This window comes from Rattus rattus, chromosome 8 (assembly GCF_011064425.1).
Source record: "Rattus rattus isolate New Zealand chromosome 8, Rrattus_CSIRO_v1, whole genome shotgun sequence".
NCBI classification, from domain to species: Eukaryota; Metazoa; Chordata; class Mammalia; order Rodentia; family Muridae; genus Rattus; species Rattus rattus.
In genome coordinates this window covers 93,655,634-93,668,949 of record NC_046161.1, presented here as the reverse complement: position 1 = coordinate 93,668,949, position 13,316 = coordinate 93,655,634, and the positions used below count along the sequence as shown (strand labels likewise).

Below are 13,316 nucleotides of genomic sequence, written 5' to 3'. Positions count from 1 at the left end.
ACCTCGGCGAAGCTAGCGTGCGAGGCTGCAGTTCTCCGAAATCACCACGAGAGGGAGCGCGATCCCCTCCTAGCGCCTTCTCTACCCTCCCACACAGCCTTGCAAGCAAAAGTTTTTCTTAAACTAACAATGCCAGTGTAAGGAGGTGCTCGCGCCTGATTGGATGAGGGAATTTTGCAGGTTTGATTCCTTGATTGGACAGGAGGTGTTAGGGGTGGAGAGAGAGCTGATGGTGGGGGATCCCGCTCCCTCCCCCGTCAGTCTGGCCGGCTCTGTCCTCCCGTAGGCTCCGCTGTAGCTCGCAATGTGACACCAGGACGCAAACGCTCTCGCGCGCTCTCCCAGGCTCGCTCTCCCTCACCCTCTCTCACACACGCACGTACACACCCACCTCTCCCATAAACACACACACACACATGCACACCCACATCCACGCGCGCCCGCACCGCCCCACGCGCGCACACTCCCGCCCACGCCCACGCCGCGCTCCGGGGAGTCCGGTCCCGGCCAGAGCGCGAAAGGACACGGAGAAGCCACCCGCCGGGAGCGCAGCGGCGCCCTGGGACGCGGCGCGTCTCCGCTGGGGCTCGGCCTGGGGGCCGCTGGCCGGCGATGGCCCTGGATTGCCTGCTGCTGTTCCTCCTGGCATCTGCAGTGGCCGCGATGGAAGGTAACGTACCCTTCGCGGAGCAACTTGGTGGCTGCCGGCTGCCAGTTCCTGGGTGCCGCGCGCTTCGCCGGGCTCCTTTGGCTGTTCGGCGTAGCCTGGCATCCTGGTGCCGAAGGGCGAGGATATCCCCGAGTCTGGGCGCAGATGGGGCATTGGGCTGGGGCGGTACCCACAGGCATGCCCCGTGCCGACCCTGGGCTCCCACAGCAGGTTCGCACGCAGACTCTCCAGGCTCCTGCGCTCCGGTGCTCTCAGACAGCCCGATCCCCGGACATCTCCGGCTTAGAGAGCCTGGATCCCGCTGCATTGCAGTGCAAGCTTCTTAGCTCTGGGCGAAGCTGGTCTGGGAAGCGACACCTCCGGCCCTTGGGCTCCTGGAGTCGGTACCTTCGGCTCTTTCTATCCCGGGCCTGGACGCGCTGGCTGTCGAGCGGTAGCTTGCTGTCTCTCTTTCCCAGTCTGAGGTTTCCGGACTCTGGGCTCGGCAGGCAAAAGCTGCCTCGGGGAAATCACAGAAGCTTCTACTGGTACCCCAGCAAGTGGCTGCCTAGCGAGAGGGGCCAAATCCATTGACCGCACCCTGGGGGGATCAGTCCTAGAAGCTGCCGGGTTGCAATCTTCCAGGGACAGCAAAAGCGAGGTGGACGTCTTTCTCGCCTTCTTAGCTTTGGAGCAGGGGTGGGCTTGGGTGAGTGCTGGCGGTGCTTAAACTCGTCCGGCGGTTAGTAGAGACTGCGTGGCTGCGAGCCCACAAGCCAGGACACCATCCCTGCTGGTTCAGCGTGGCTGTGCCTCCCGCTGGTGGCCAGCCAAGCCCGCTCAGCAGACCCCTTACTCGGCGCACCCGGGAGCTCGGGCGCTCAGGGCTCCCGCGAATCCCGTGGGAAATCCCTGCTCGCCTCCCCGCCTCCCGCCCCCTTCCCCGCCCCCAACCTTCCCTGCGGAGCCGCGGCCGCCGCCACCTCCAGGGACGCATCTCAGTAGTGGAGCAGTTAAGAGTTATCTTGAACAGAGCAACTCTGGGGTGAGGCGCCACCGCCACGCCACCCTTGCTGGAAGCTTCACTTCCAGATGGATGCTGTCTCTAGCCAGGTGGACTCCACCCGGACGGACATTCCTCGTGGAAGGGTCGCAGCTCTCCGGTTTCCCCGCTGTGTTCCCATCTGAGAGCTTGCTCGGCTGGATGGCAGGTTCCAGGGGAAACTGACTTGCTCACTGGAAACTCCAGACCAACCTTGGTCCAGCGTCTCTAACCCTTCTAGAAAGCACTGCCCATTTCCAAGACAAACTGGCATACCCCCCATGCTCCACCCGGTCATAGCAGGGAAGATGTCTTAGCCATGGCAAAGACTACCGCTGCCCAGTCTCTGTGGAGATGGTGAAGCGAGGAAGTAGCAATTACCGCACAGAAAGCCCTAGCTTGTTTCCTGAAGGTGGCTTTTTGTTTGCTTTTGACCTCCTGCTGCCCTGCCAGGCTGCTGGTCTTCCTGGGAGTGTGTGTGTGTGTGTGTGTGTGTGTGTGTGTGTGTGTGTGTGTGTGTGTGTGTGACTTTTGGAATGTGCCGGGTTTAGACTAGCATAGAGTGTGGTCAGCACCCCAGCATAGGCTTGAGGTTGATTCATCCGGAGACACGTGTAGAAGCAATCGGAATAGAAAAGACTAGATACCACCCTCAACAAAGCAGGGTGAACACAGTCGTAAGGTGGGGTTGCTGTAGCCTACAGGACTGGACCGTGAGCTGGGGGTGCCTTCAAGTCCTCAGCCCGGGGCTGGTCTGGTCTGGTCTACTGCTCTTAACACCTCTGAAGGGTCAGGGATTCGGTCTCAGAGAGTCTGAGATTGGCTCTGATGTTCACTTTAGGAAGTGTGCTTTTGATTTCGAGTCTCAGTAGATGAAGGAGGGAACATGTGTATAGGTGAACTAGTTTGCAGAGCGATTCGTGGGAGCAAATCTGGCACTAGGACGCACTCCTCCTGAAACACTTGTTTTCCCCCCTGGCTAGCCTCTTGCCTTCCTAGTGGAGCTGTTCATGGGTGCCATTGTGTACTACAGTCAGTCTGGTGTACAGGGCCATATCGCCTAGGCCTGCTGGCAGGGTCTACCTCAGACCTGTGGCCCTTCTCTCAGTGTTGGGGTGGGGGGCTTTACCCCTTGCTTGGCAGGACAGCCTTATTCTGTGAATTGAAAAATCTCTGAAAGGGTTAAGAGAAATACCACATTCAGCAGAATCTGAAAGCAGCGTCTTGTCCCTGCTCAGCACGCAGGGGCAGAGCACACCATTCACTCCCTCCTTTTCTAGAATGACAACAGGCAGGTTCATTTTCTCCTCTCCACACACACAGCCGTCTTCCCGCCTGCCTGGCTGGGCTGGGGCCAGCCTCATTTGGTTTGTGATGAGTACAGAATAATTCTCAGAGGAGTGGATCAATGAGCCGCCTACACAGACAGCAGGGCCCTCCCCAAACTCAGCTCTGGGGGAGGCAGTGTTCTCTGTGGTTTCAGCCACTCTCGTGTGCCTTGTCTTCTTTCCAGGATCTCTGGGGTGGATTTCAGGCAGGCCCTCAGTTTAAGCTGGGGCAGGTACAAAAAACGGCAGCGTCTGCCTCTCATGGTCCAGATGGGGGGATGGGGGTGAAGGAAGACAGGTGCTTATGTGCCCTGGGCCTGGATGGAGGAAGGAAGGTATAAAAGAGAGGAGGGAGGGAGGGAGGGGAGAGGGGGGAAGGGAGGAAGGGAGGAAGGGAGGCAGGGAGGAAGGGAGGAAGGGAGGGAGGGGAAATAGCGGGTGTGTTCCTGGCTCTACACTACCTGGTCTAACTGAGGGCAGAGGCTGGGAGGGACTTTAATTCACATGCCATCAGACAGGAAGCTGGTTGGTCTTTATGTGGGGAAAACCAGACTGAAGGAGAGCACCTCTTCCCTTCCCTCCTCCTGTCTCTCTTTTAGCCAGTAGGCTCTGTGAGGTGTAAGGAGAACAGGAACAGTGCAGGGGAAAGGGTTAACTTTCAGAGGGGATCAAGATAGATGGTGAAAGCTGCTGATGTCCTTGGGGCTCTGGGACACAAGGTCTCCCCGTGGACACCTACTTCTCCACACCTTTGTGTTTTCACTCCTCTCAGGACCACGAAGCCAGAGCATGGCCTCTGGCTTTTTTTATCTCTAACACTGTCACTTGGAGACTGTCAACCAGACCACCCACCCTCAATATCTTCCCTAGCTGGTGGATTTAGGGCCCACCCATTCCAGCCTTAGATGCTGGAACCAGTGGTAGGAACTCTAAGAGCATGCATTGTACTATGTTAAAGGAAGATAGGACTGCGTTTAAAGAGACACTTGTATAATTTTTAAGTTGAGAAAAAAAAATCTACTCTGAGAGAGTTCTGTGGAACATGAAGACTCAAATTGTAGCATGGGAAAGAGGGAGAGACTATTCTGATACCCCATAGAGGGGACAGCCACCGTGGCCAGGAGTTCTGAGAACTGGAAGCCTGTGTGTGCCTGTGCTTGCTGTGGGCTCTTGGCTCCAAGTTCAGCAAGTGCACTTTCTAGAAGAAAGTTTTGGTTTCCTAGAAGATTCCGATGCTGGTGCCCCCTGGAAACACTGTCAGGAGAATAGGTCCACGTTAGACTGCAGTCCAAATTGTGGGGAGGTTTCACTTCAGTCTGCACTGACTGAGTTGGAAGGACTTGGACATCCACAGTTTTAGCAAAGTCCTTGATGATTGAGGGACAGGCAGCCTAGTACCAGTAGATTTTGAAACTGCTGGGGAGAAGTATTCTGATGCACATACACACATGCACACACACATGTGCTCACACATGCACACACACACAAATAGCTCTCCATCATTCTTTACAACATATAAACTATCAAGCCCTGTCCCACTTTTCAGACGAGAAGCCAGTCATGCTTAATATTTAATAAATATACCTGTGGTTGAGCCAGAGTTTGAACTCGGGCAGTCAGGATGTAGAGTCTGTGTTCTTACCCACACTTCCTCATTCCGCCTCCAGCATAGGCTTTACCTGTAGCTGGTTGGCCTCCATTCACAGGTGGAAAGAGCCAGCTCTGATAGTGGCTGTTGGGGTCTTCACTGACCAGTCGAGCTTCTAGGTATCCATGGTCTTGGAGAAAAGAAATGACTCCACATTGACAATAAAAAGTCACTTCCCACAAAACTCCCCTAGGTTTCTCCCTCCTGCCTCTCCCCTGGACACACCGAGACCGATGTCTCAAAGGAGGTGGCCCAGGCCCTTACCTACCACCACAGGTCTGGAGCACACCTTTCACCTGGATGCCGGGAGTCTGCTCCTTGGAGAAGATCCCTCTATTTCGTCCTCTTCTGCACCAGCCACTTAAGGAACCTGAATATTTCTACTAAATTTCCCTGTCTCTGAAGATGGTGGAGAAACAGAGCATTGGATGTCTGCCCTTCTGAGGAAATTACTATAATAATAAAGTAATGCCTTGGGAGAGATTTCATATTTAAAAGAAAAATTTTGCATGCGAAATGCCTCGGCTCTGTCTGCAGATTCCATTTCGGTTGCAGCTATAGGTGGAGCCCCTGGGTTGGAGTGTTCAACCACACTCGCGCTGAAAGGGGATACTGACTAAGTGGCTGGCTCAGGACATCTGCGCCATCAAAAAAACCCCTGATGTTTTAGGACCCTCATGCTGGCTTGTTGGCCACACCTCTGAAGGTTAAACTGTGAAGGATGAATATCCCAAGGAGACCAAGAGGACAATGGATGGATGGATCCTTTGTGTATGGGAATTTACTTTTCATTGGAACCAGTGCACAGGGGTCAGTCAAAGGCACAATCACACTCCCCCTTCCCGTGACTCAGTTTCCTCAATGTTGAGTTACACTCAGAGAGAGGACCATGCAGAGAGAATAGCAGAAACTTGGAGCTGGGTATATTCTAGGGTTAAAATGGTGGGCAAATGGATAATTACAGTTAAAGTCCTATGAGGGGTAAGGTGGCCCTTCCCCTGGAGGTTGATGCTAGCACATAGATCCTCACAATAGGTTCTCACTGGTATTTGAAGATTCTTTTGAGGGCCTCTCAGGCATTCAATGTCCAGTTGTCCTAGACTAAGGAGGAGGAAGACTTGGTGAACATCAAGAAGGGCCTTGGCCTAGCACTCTTAAGGGGCAGACGATGCTGCAGGAAGGCCCACCGGCTAGTAGCAAGTTTGGGCATATGTAGGCAGTGCAGGTAGTGTGATATATCATGGTCCCCACTGGCACCATGTAGAATTGTGTGTCAGGTACCTCTCAGGGACATTAGATGTCTTTGTCTGAATTCTTTAATGAGTTTCATCTCCACTCCAGCCTAGCAAATGGGTCCTGTGTTACTTTCTGTGATGCGACGACAAAAACCAGCTGGCACAGACAACTCAGAGCAGGAGACATTTATTTGTCTCATGGTTTGGGAGGACTCAGTCCCCTTTAGAGGAAGACTTGTGGAGCAGTCCACAACATGATGGAGGAAGAGAAAGCAGAGAGAGGGAGAACTCTGACACTGGGCTAGCCTCCCTCTCTCCTCTCCCTTCTCTTCTCCTCCCAGTCAGTGCCCTCAGTCCATAGTGCCACCCACGGTCAGGGTGGGTGTCCCCTCAGTTCATATTCTCTGGAGAAACAGACACACTCCACTGCGTCTCACGAATCCCATAGTAGAGCTAATCAAGTTACCATTGGCGTTCACTCACTCTCATAGGTACTCTTCATTCTGCCACAGCGGTCAGCTCCAAAAGCGTCTCCCTCACCTGCCTGCCCTCTTACTTTCTAGCAAGTGTGGATGGGGTGTTAACTCCGGAAAGATGCTCCATGCTAAAGATCAGGGGACCTTCACCACACTCTTAATAACCCTGCTGGCAGGCAACTAGTGCAACTGGATGACACACCCGCTAAAGGGAGCAAGGGGTGGAGGAGCAGGCCCTGCCTCTCTGTCACCAGTACAGATGTTTCCCTAGGTCAGGTGAATTCTTTGCAGCTGCAGAGGACACCATTATCAGCTGCTTAAGGAGGCCGCTCATTGAAGGCTCCCCCAGCGTTCTCTATGGCAGAACTGGGCCAACGTGAAAACATCTAGGAAATTTTCTGAGAATTACCAGGACTCATTTCTGCCCACAGACAGCACCTGAGGCCCTGTGTCTCTCATCTCTCCCCTCCTGCTTTCTGGCAGCAAGTGACAAAATGACTGATTTGAATTTAACCTCCTTGCTCTGCTTCTTCACCTCCCAGTGGAGGTGATAATGAGCAGAGAAATGGGCAGAGGTAGGTGGTCAGGAGGGGAGTGGGCAAGGGGAGAGGGGCCCTAACTCTAGCTTATAGGTTCTCTGCACTGCAAAATCAGGCACTACATGGTCTGCTTAAGGGGCTGAAGAAGCTCCAGGGAGCATGCAGCAGGTGTGTCTCCTCTGCCGTCTCAACACGTTGGAACAGAACAAGAGACAAGATTTAGGCAGGGATAGGCTGTCTAGGAACCACCCTGGGACTGCTAGCATCAGAACTGGACTGTGCTTCCCATTCACTCGTGGAAGGTTCACCCCATGCAGGAATGCACATGCCTTCAGTGGCTTGCTGGGCGTCTGTTCTGGGATAAAGGTGAGGGAGCTGAGGCCGTATGGGCCTTAACTGCCCTGCAGCTAAGATCCAAAATGGTTTGCCAAACTCTCAGCTCAGCACCTTTGCTACTAATCATTGCTTATGGGAGCTTTTACTTCTAGACTATGAACCTTACCCCTTGTCCCACCTGATGACATTGAAGGTTCCAGTGGTCATTCTTTCTGTGTCTGATCTTGGGTCTCTTACTGTGTAGAGCTGGCTCAGCTGTTCTGCAAACTAGAGGGCAACCTCAGGGTGTGTGGTCTACCATTTGCACACTCCTTCTAAGAGCCTCCCCTTGCTTCTGGGGTCATAGATTGCCCTTTCACCATATGTCCTCTGGGCCTTGTACTTGTTGGGTTCAGAGCTCAAATATTTGCTCATAGAAGCAATAGAAAGAATCTGAATCTGTGCCTATTCTCCATGATGACGAAGTTGTCAGGAGTGGTGTATGTTTGTGTGTGTGTGTGTGTGTGTGTGTGTGTGTGTATGAAGGGTAAGGTGGGGAGATCAGGGTACCCCGCAGTTCTAGGTCTCTGTCCCTGGTCTTACCTGCTAGAAACAGGGTTAGAAGCAAATAAGGTGCCCCTGTTTCTTCCCTGAGGCCCTGCCCTACCTGTTTCAGTCTGGGCCCTGCTGTTTTGTGATTGACCAACTACTTCCTTTCTTCTGGCCTGCTGCAGACTGGCCAGCTTCAAAGGAAGACACTGGGCTGAACCTCGGTACTGGATAAGGGAAGTCTTTTGGCTTCTCAGTCTCTGGGCAATGGCTTGCCCTCTGAGGGCCATGGCTGTGGACAGGACCCAGCAGGAAGTTGGGCAGTGGTAGCAGACAGTTGGCCTTATCTGAGAGCCACAGCTGGACCCTGTGGTTGACTGCCCTTTGCTTTCCCTTGTGCTGCATTTCCCACAGCAGCACAGTATACCCTTGCTCTGTCTCTCATTGATGCCAGGAGCATCTGGAGCTGGAAGGTGAGCTAGAGGGGAGGGAATAGGTCCCATGTGTTCTCACACCCATTTCTGCCCCTGAACTCTGCTTCTGCCCCTGGATGTCTGCTCTGGTCTTCACAGGACTGGAAGCCCCTCCGGGGTGTCTCCACCCCTCTGAGTGCACTACAGAAATAGGGATGATCAATAAGCTTGGAGGGAAAGAATGGGGTGTTAGTATCACCAGAAAATTCATTAAATTTGGGGGAAGTACCGAGAAACCACTACTGAGAATATACTTTGGGTGTGAGGCCATGACTTGGTACGTGGAATCCTCATATTCATACTATGTGTGTGAGTTCCTTGCTGGTTCCCTGGTACTTTCAGGACCCAAGAAAGAGCCTTCTCCATCTTTACTCTCCCTTTCCTTATGCCTCACTGTCCCCCAGTACTGTCCTCTCCATCTCCATACAGTCAAACATGGATACACATGTCTGACAGGCCTTGAATATCTGCTGCTCTTTATTTCTTGAGAGATTGTCTGGACCTGTGCTGTAGTGTTACCTCTGGGGTTTCAGATGGATTTGTTGAGTTTCACCCTGATCTTTTTCAGCTCCAAGCTAAGTTCGGGGTTCACCCTAGTGGACCCCTCTACTTGTGAGCATTCCTTGCTTCAGGGTCTGATCACAGAACGAAAGGGAATGTTTAAAGCTGAATCATGAATATTGTATCCATCTGCTGTGGTCATAAAAGACCATAAAGAACACTCTCTCTCTCTCTCTCTCTCTCTTTCTCTCTCTTTCTCCCTCTTCCCCCTCTCTCTCCCCCTCTCCCCCTCCCTCCTCTCTCTTATCTGAGTTGCCACATTGTCAAAGAAACTCAGGTAGCAGGGGAAATCTCAGGGGTATCCTGTGCACATCCCAGCTCATGTCCAGTCCATGGCCAGTTTCCGATACTGGACACAAATGAGCCTTCAGGTTTTGAGCCACCACTGCTTTCCCTGAGTGGGAAGGGGCAGGCCTTCTTCAAGAGCTTTGTCTGAACTGCGGATTCAAGAACAAAGTAAATGCCACCATTACTTAAAGACACTGGGCTTGGATTGACCATGTGACAATTGATAACTGGATGTTCCTAGAAACCCTAGAAGAAAAATGGCAGAGAGAATTAGAAAGCCATGCAGGAGAAGACTGGGGCTGTGGGGGAGATACTGTGTTTTCTTTATGTAATATTTCCCAAACATCTGCTAACCTCCCACCGTGTGCAGAGTTGGGGTGCTGCATCTTCAAGAGTCGGCTGGCTACTGGAGCATAGCTGGTCACCGGGAAGATAAATAACACGGACAGAGATAAAGGGAACAGATGGGATGTAACTGTGAGTGCTGAGAACAGGGTCGGGCAACTTAAGGTTGGAGGCAGGAGGCCTTCTCTCTGTTTGAAGGGCAGCCATAGCAAGCCGGCATGCTATGAATGAGGGATAAGTTTTGATTTGACTGGAATTCTGTCTGGTCCGACTGAACCAAAATGGAAGATGCTTTACACAGCAGGTGAAGCAGCCTCATCACAGCAGTATCACCTAAGGGCTGAGCCACTCCCAGATCAGAGGGTCCAGGTTCTGGAAGGGGCAACTCAGTTATGAAATACAGGGCGAGCATTTGCCCCGCAGTCCGTGCTCACCTAGAGCACTTTTGTTGAGTAGCAGTGTGAGAAAGGCTCTACTGAGAACCAAAACCACTGAGATAAAGAACACAGCCTTTCCTTTGAGGCGCTCACTAAATAGCAGACTGGTGGGGGAGACAGAGCCTCGGAAACTACAGGCTGCTCTTGAAAGGACATTGGAGGGATGCAGGTGGATGTGTGGATGGTTCCACACCTGTCACTGGGAGATAGGGCCATGCTTGAACCAGAACGGGTTGAGGAAAAGTGTGTGTGTGTGTGTGTGTGTGTGTGTGTGTGTGTGTGTGTGTGTGTGTAGAGAGAGAGAGAGAGAGAGAGAGAGAGAGAGAGAGACTGCATGTGTGTGTGTGTATGGGTGTAAGAGAGAGAGGGGAAACCTGCATATGTGTGTGAGATAAAGACCAGCCGAGTGTGTTGGGGGAATGGGTTTTCTTGGAGGAGGGACAGGGCATTGTCAGAGGTGGGGGTGGGTAGAACGAGAGGTCCAGGTGGTTCTCATCCTTTTTCTCATGAAGGTGGACAGCCAGAATTTTCCACCAAAGGCTTTAGGCTTTACCTAGCAGCCATATGTTTTGTTTGTAGTGGCAGATGCTCAACTCAGGCTGGAGAAGAAAACAGACTAGGGACGCCCGTTATTGCTAGCTCATTTGAGATTGAAATCATGACTATTCTCGGGGACAACATGCTGTCTCTGGACCCTTTATTCCTTACGCCTGCCTTTATTCCTTAGTTCCCATCTGTATCAGCCAGGGTCCTGACATAAAACAGACAGCGGTGTTGAAGGGCTGAGTTAGGAAACTCTTTACAGAAATATGCAAAGAGTTAGGGAACCAGTGAGGCTGAGGTTGGAGCCAGAACACAGCAGTGCCGGGTCAGGGTGTACCCCAGGGTTATCAGGACCTGGCCAGAGCCTTCCATGGGGGAGCTTCCTGAGAAGGGACAGACACAGGTAGGAATGTAGCTGTTGCCCGGACTGCACAGAGTAGGGCTGAGACTGTCTTCTTTCAAGTCTCTTGCCAGAACCTCATATTGGATGAACTCATCAAGAAGGCAGGAGCTCTATGGGGAGACGTCTCACTTGGTAAAGTGCTTGCGGCACAATTGTAAGGACCTGAGTTCAGATCCCCAGTGCTGTGTGAAAGACAGGTCCTGCTGCACATCTGTATCCCGTGCTGGAGGGGTGAAGACAGATGGACCCATGAGTCTTGCTGGCCTGGTCACCTAGCCGATCAGTGAGCTCCAGGTTCAGTGAGAGATCCTATCTCAAAGATTAAAGAGGAGAGCTGTTTAGTAAGGCACCCAGTGTTCTCTGGCATACACAGCACACAGGCATGAATGTGTGCGTTCCCTAAGACAGAGGACATTGGGATCTGGTTGACTCAGTCCATGGAGGTTGGTCCTCTAAGGCATAGAGAAGTGTAGAGTGGACATGGTGGAGCTAACAGAGAAAAAAAAATGCAGTCATTCTGTTGACTCCATCCTCTGTCCTGTGAGGTGGTCACATGACTATTGACAGTCTTAAACTCATGGACTCTTGAACTATCAATAGAAATATAAATTCTTAACCTCCTGCCTCCTGAAACACCCTGATTTTTGTCCCCTTGGCTGCCATAAGTCCTGAGCCTCTCAGTGACCCAGGCTTTGCCGTAGGAGGATGGAACACTATCATTGGCTAGGCTTATGTCACATGACCCAGAGCTAGTTAGGGTGGGGAAATTATCTCCGGTTCACCTCAGTTGCTTAGCTCGAGGTGCGAAAGGTCAAGTTCCTCACAAAAATGTCAGCATGCAGTTGCTGATAGAAGCAGATATGAGTGTAGGACTGGTAGCCATTTACCACACTACTTCCGTGCTTCTGGTTGACTGGATAATGGAGCAGGAACCATCATATGCACAGGAAGGAAAAGGATGTGCTATGGAGGCCAGGCCAGAAAGTGGAGGCTTGGACTCAGATAGCCTTGTTGGAGACAGGGTGAAAGCTAAGGAAGTAGAAATTGACAGGAATGTAAAGACCCAGGAATGGAAGGCTAGAGGTGGCTGGGCGGGCAGCTTCTGTCCTGGTGAGCATGCTTCCTCTATTCCTGGACATGATCAAACTCAGGGGTGAGTAGATGGAGCGCGTTGGCATCGGGCTAAAGGCAAAGTGGTTTTAAGGCTCTGGTGATTCCCCTGTGTCAGAGGGAAGAGTTACAGTGGGGCTCTTTGTCACAGCAGTGGCCTGGAGCCTTGGCTTCCTTCATTCTGCGACCCTCTGGGTCCCTGTGTAGACACTGGTGCACCTACACTTAACCAAAATGCTCAGTGGAAAGCAAGGATGAAGGAGAGGCACCCATGTGGGTCAGTGAGGTGGTCCTTCTCCTCTTTCTGGCCACTGCCAATCCTGGTTTAGCTATAGCCAGGCTTCTGTCTCCCACCAGCAAAGTACTGAGTCATAGTTTTCAACATACGTCCTCATTTCTTTTCTCTAGGTTTTGAAACTTGTACAAGATGGTGGAATACCTGTCCACCCCCGTGTGTGTGTATGTGTGTGTGTGTGTGTGTGTGGTGTGGTGTGTTGTGTGTGTATGCCTCTCTGTTGTTTTTGAGTGTGTATGTCTGTGTGTGTGTCTGTGTTGTGTGTGTCTGTGTGTATTGTGTGTGTGTGTCTGTGTGTTGTGTGTGTGTGTGTGTGTGTGGGTCGGTGTGTGTGTTTGTTTGTGGTGTTGTGTGTTTTTTGGTGGTGTGGGTGTTGTGTGTGTGTCTTTCTCTGTCTGTGTGTGTGTGTTGTGTGTGTCTGTGTGTTGTGTGTGTATGTCTGTGTGTCTGTGTGTGTGTGGTGTGTGTATTGTGTGTGTGCATGTCTGTGTGTTGTGTGTGTGTGTGCATGTCTGTGTGTATGTTGTGTGTGTCTGTGTGTTGTGTGTGTATGTCTGTGTCTGTGTGTCTGTGTGTGTGGTGTGTGTGTATGTGTGTGTGCCTGTGACTGTGTGTCTGTGTTGTGTGTGTGTCTGAATGTGTGCATCTGTGTCTGTGTTGTATGTGTATGTGTGTGTGAATGTGTGTGTATGTCTGTGTGTGTCTGAATGTGTGTGTCTGTGTGTGTGCGTGGTGGTGACTGTGTGCACTCAGAGGCCAGTTGAGGATACTGGGTGTCGTACTCTATTACGGTTCACCTTATTCCCTTGAGACAGGATCCCCAGCCTAATCTGGATCCAGGTTCAAGCTCCGGCATCCCTCCGGTCTGTATGCACATAGCCAAGCCTTTTAAAAAACATGGGTGCTGGGGGCTGGAGCTCAGGCCCTCGTGCTTGAACAGAAAGTGCTTGTAGCACAGTTCAGACCACGTCTTTCACACTTTAAGTAACACTTTCTCAATGGAAAGGAAAGTATTTAAAGTCTGCCTAGAGCTCATCAGGGGAGACTGTACTTTCCAGGCCCCCTGCTCTAGGTTCTAAC

General features: G+C 51.9%; 1 protein-coding gene across 1 annotated transcript in view; it reads left to right on the top strand.

Moving 5' to 3' along the window:
* The first annotated feature begins 254 nt into the window (after positions 1-254).
* Ephb1 (EPH receptor B1) overlaps positions 255-13,316 on the top strand; it is a 433,582-nt gene continuing 420,520 nt past the window's right edge. Inside the window, exon 1 of the mRNA XM_032910279.1 lies at positions 255-670. Within this exon, the coding sequence (XP_032766170.1) occupies positions 613-670 (58 nt within the window). The 5' untranslated portion in view covers positions 255-612. The remainder of the gene's footprint in view (positions 671-13,316) is intronic.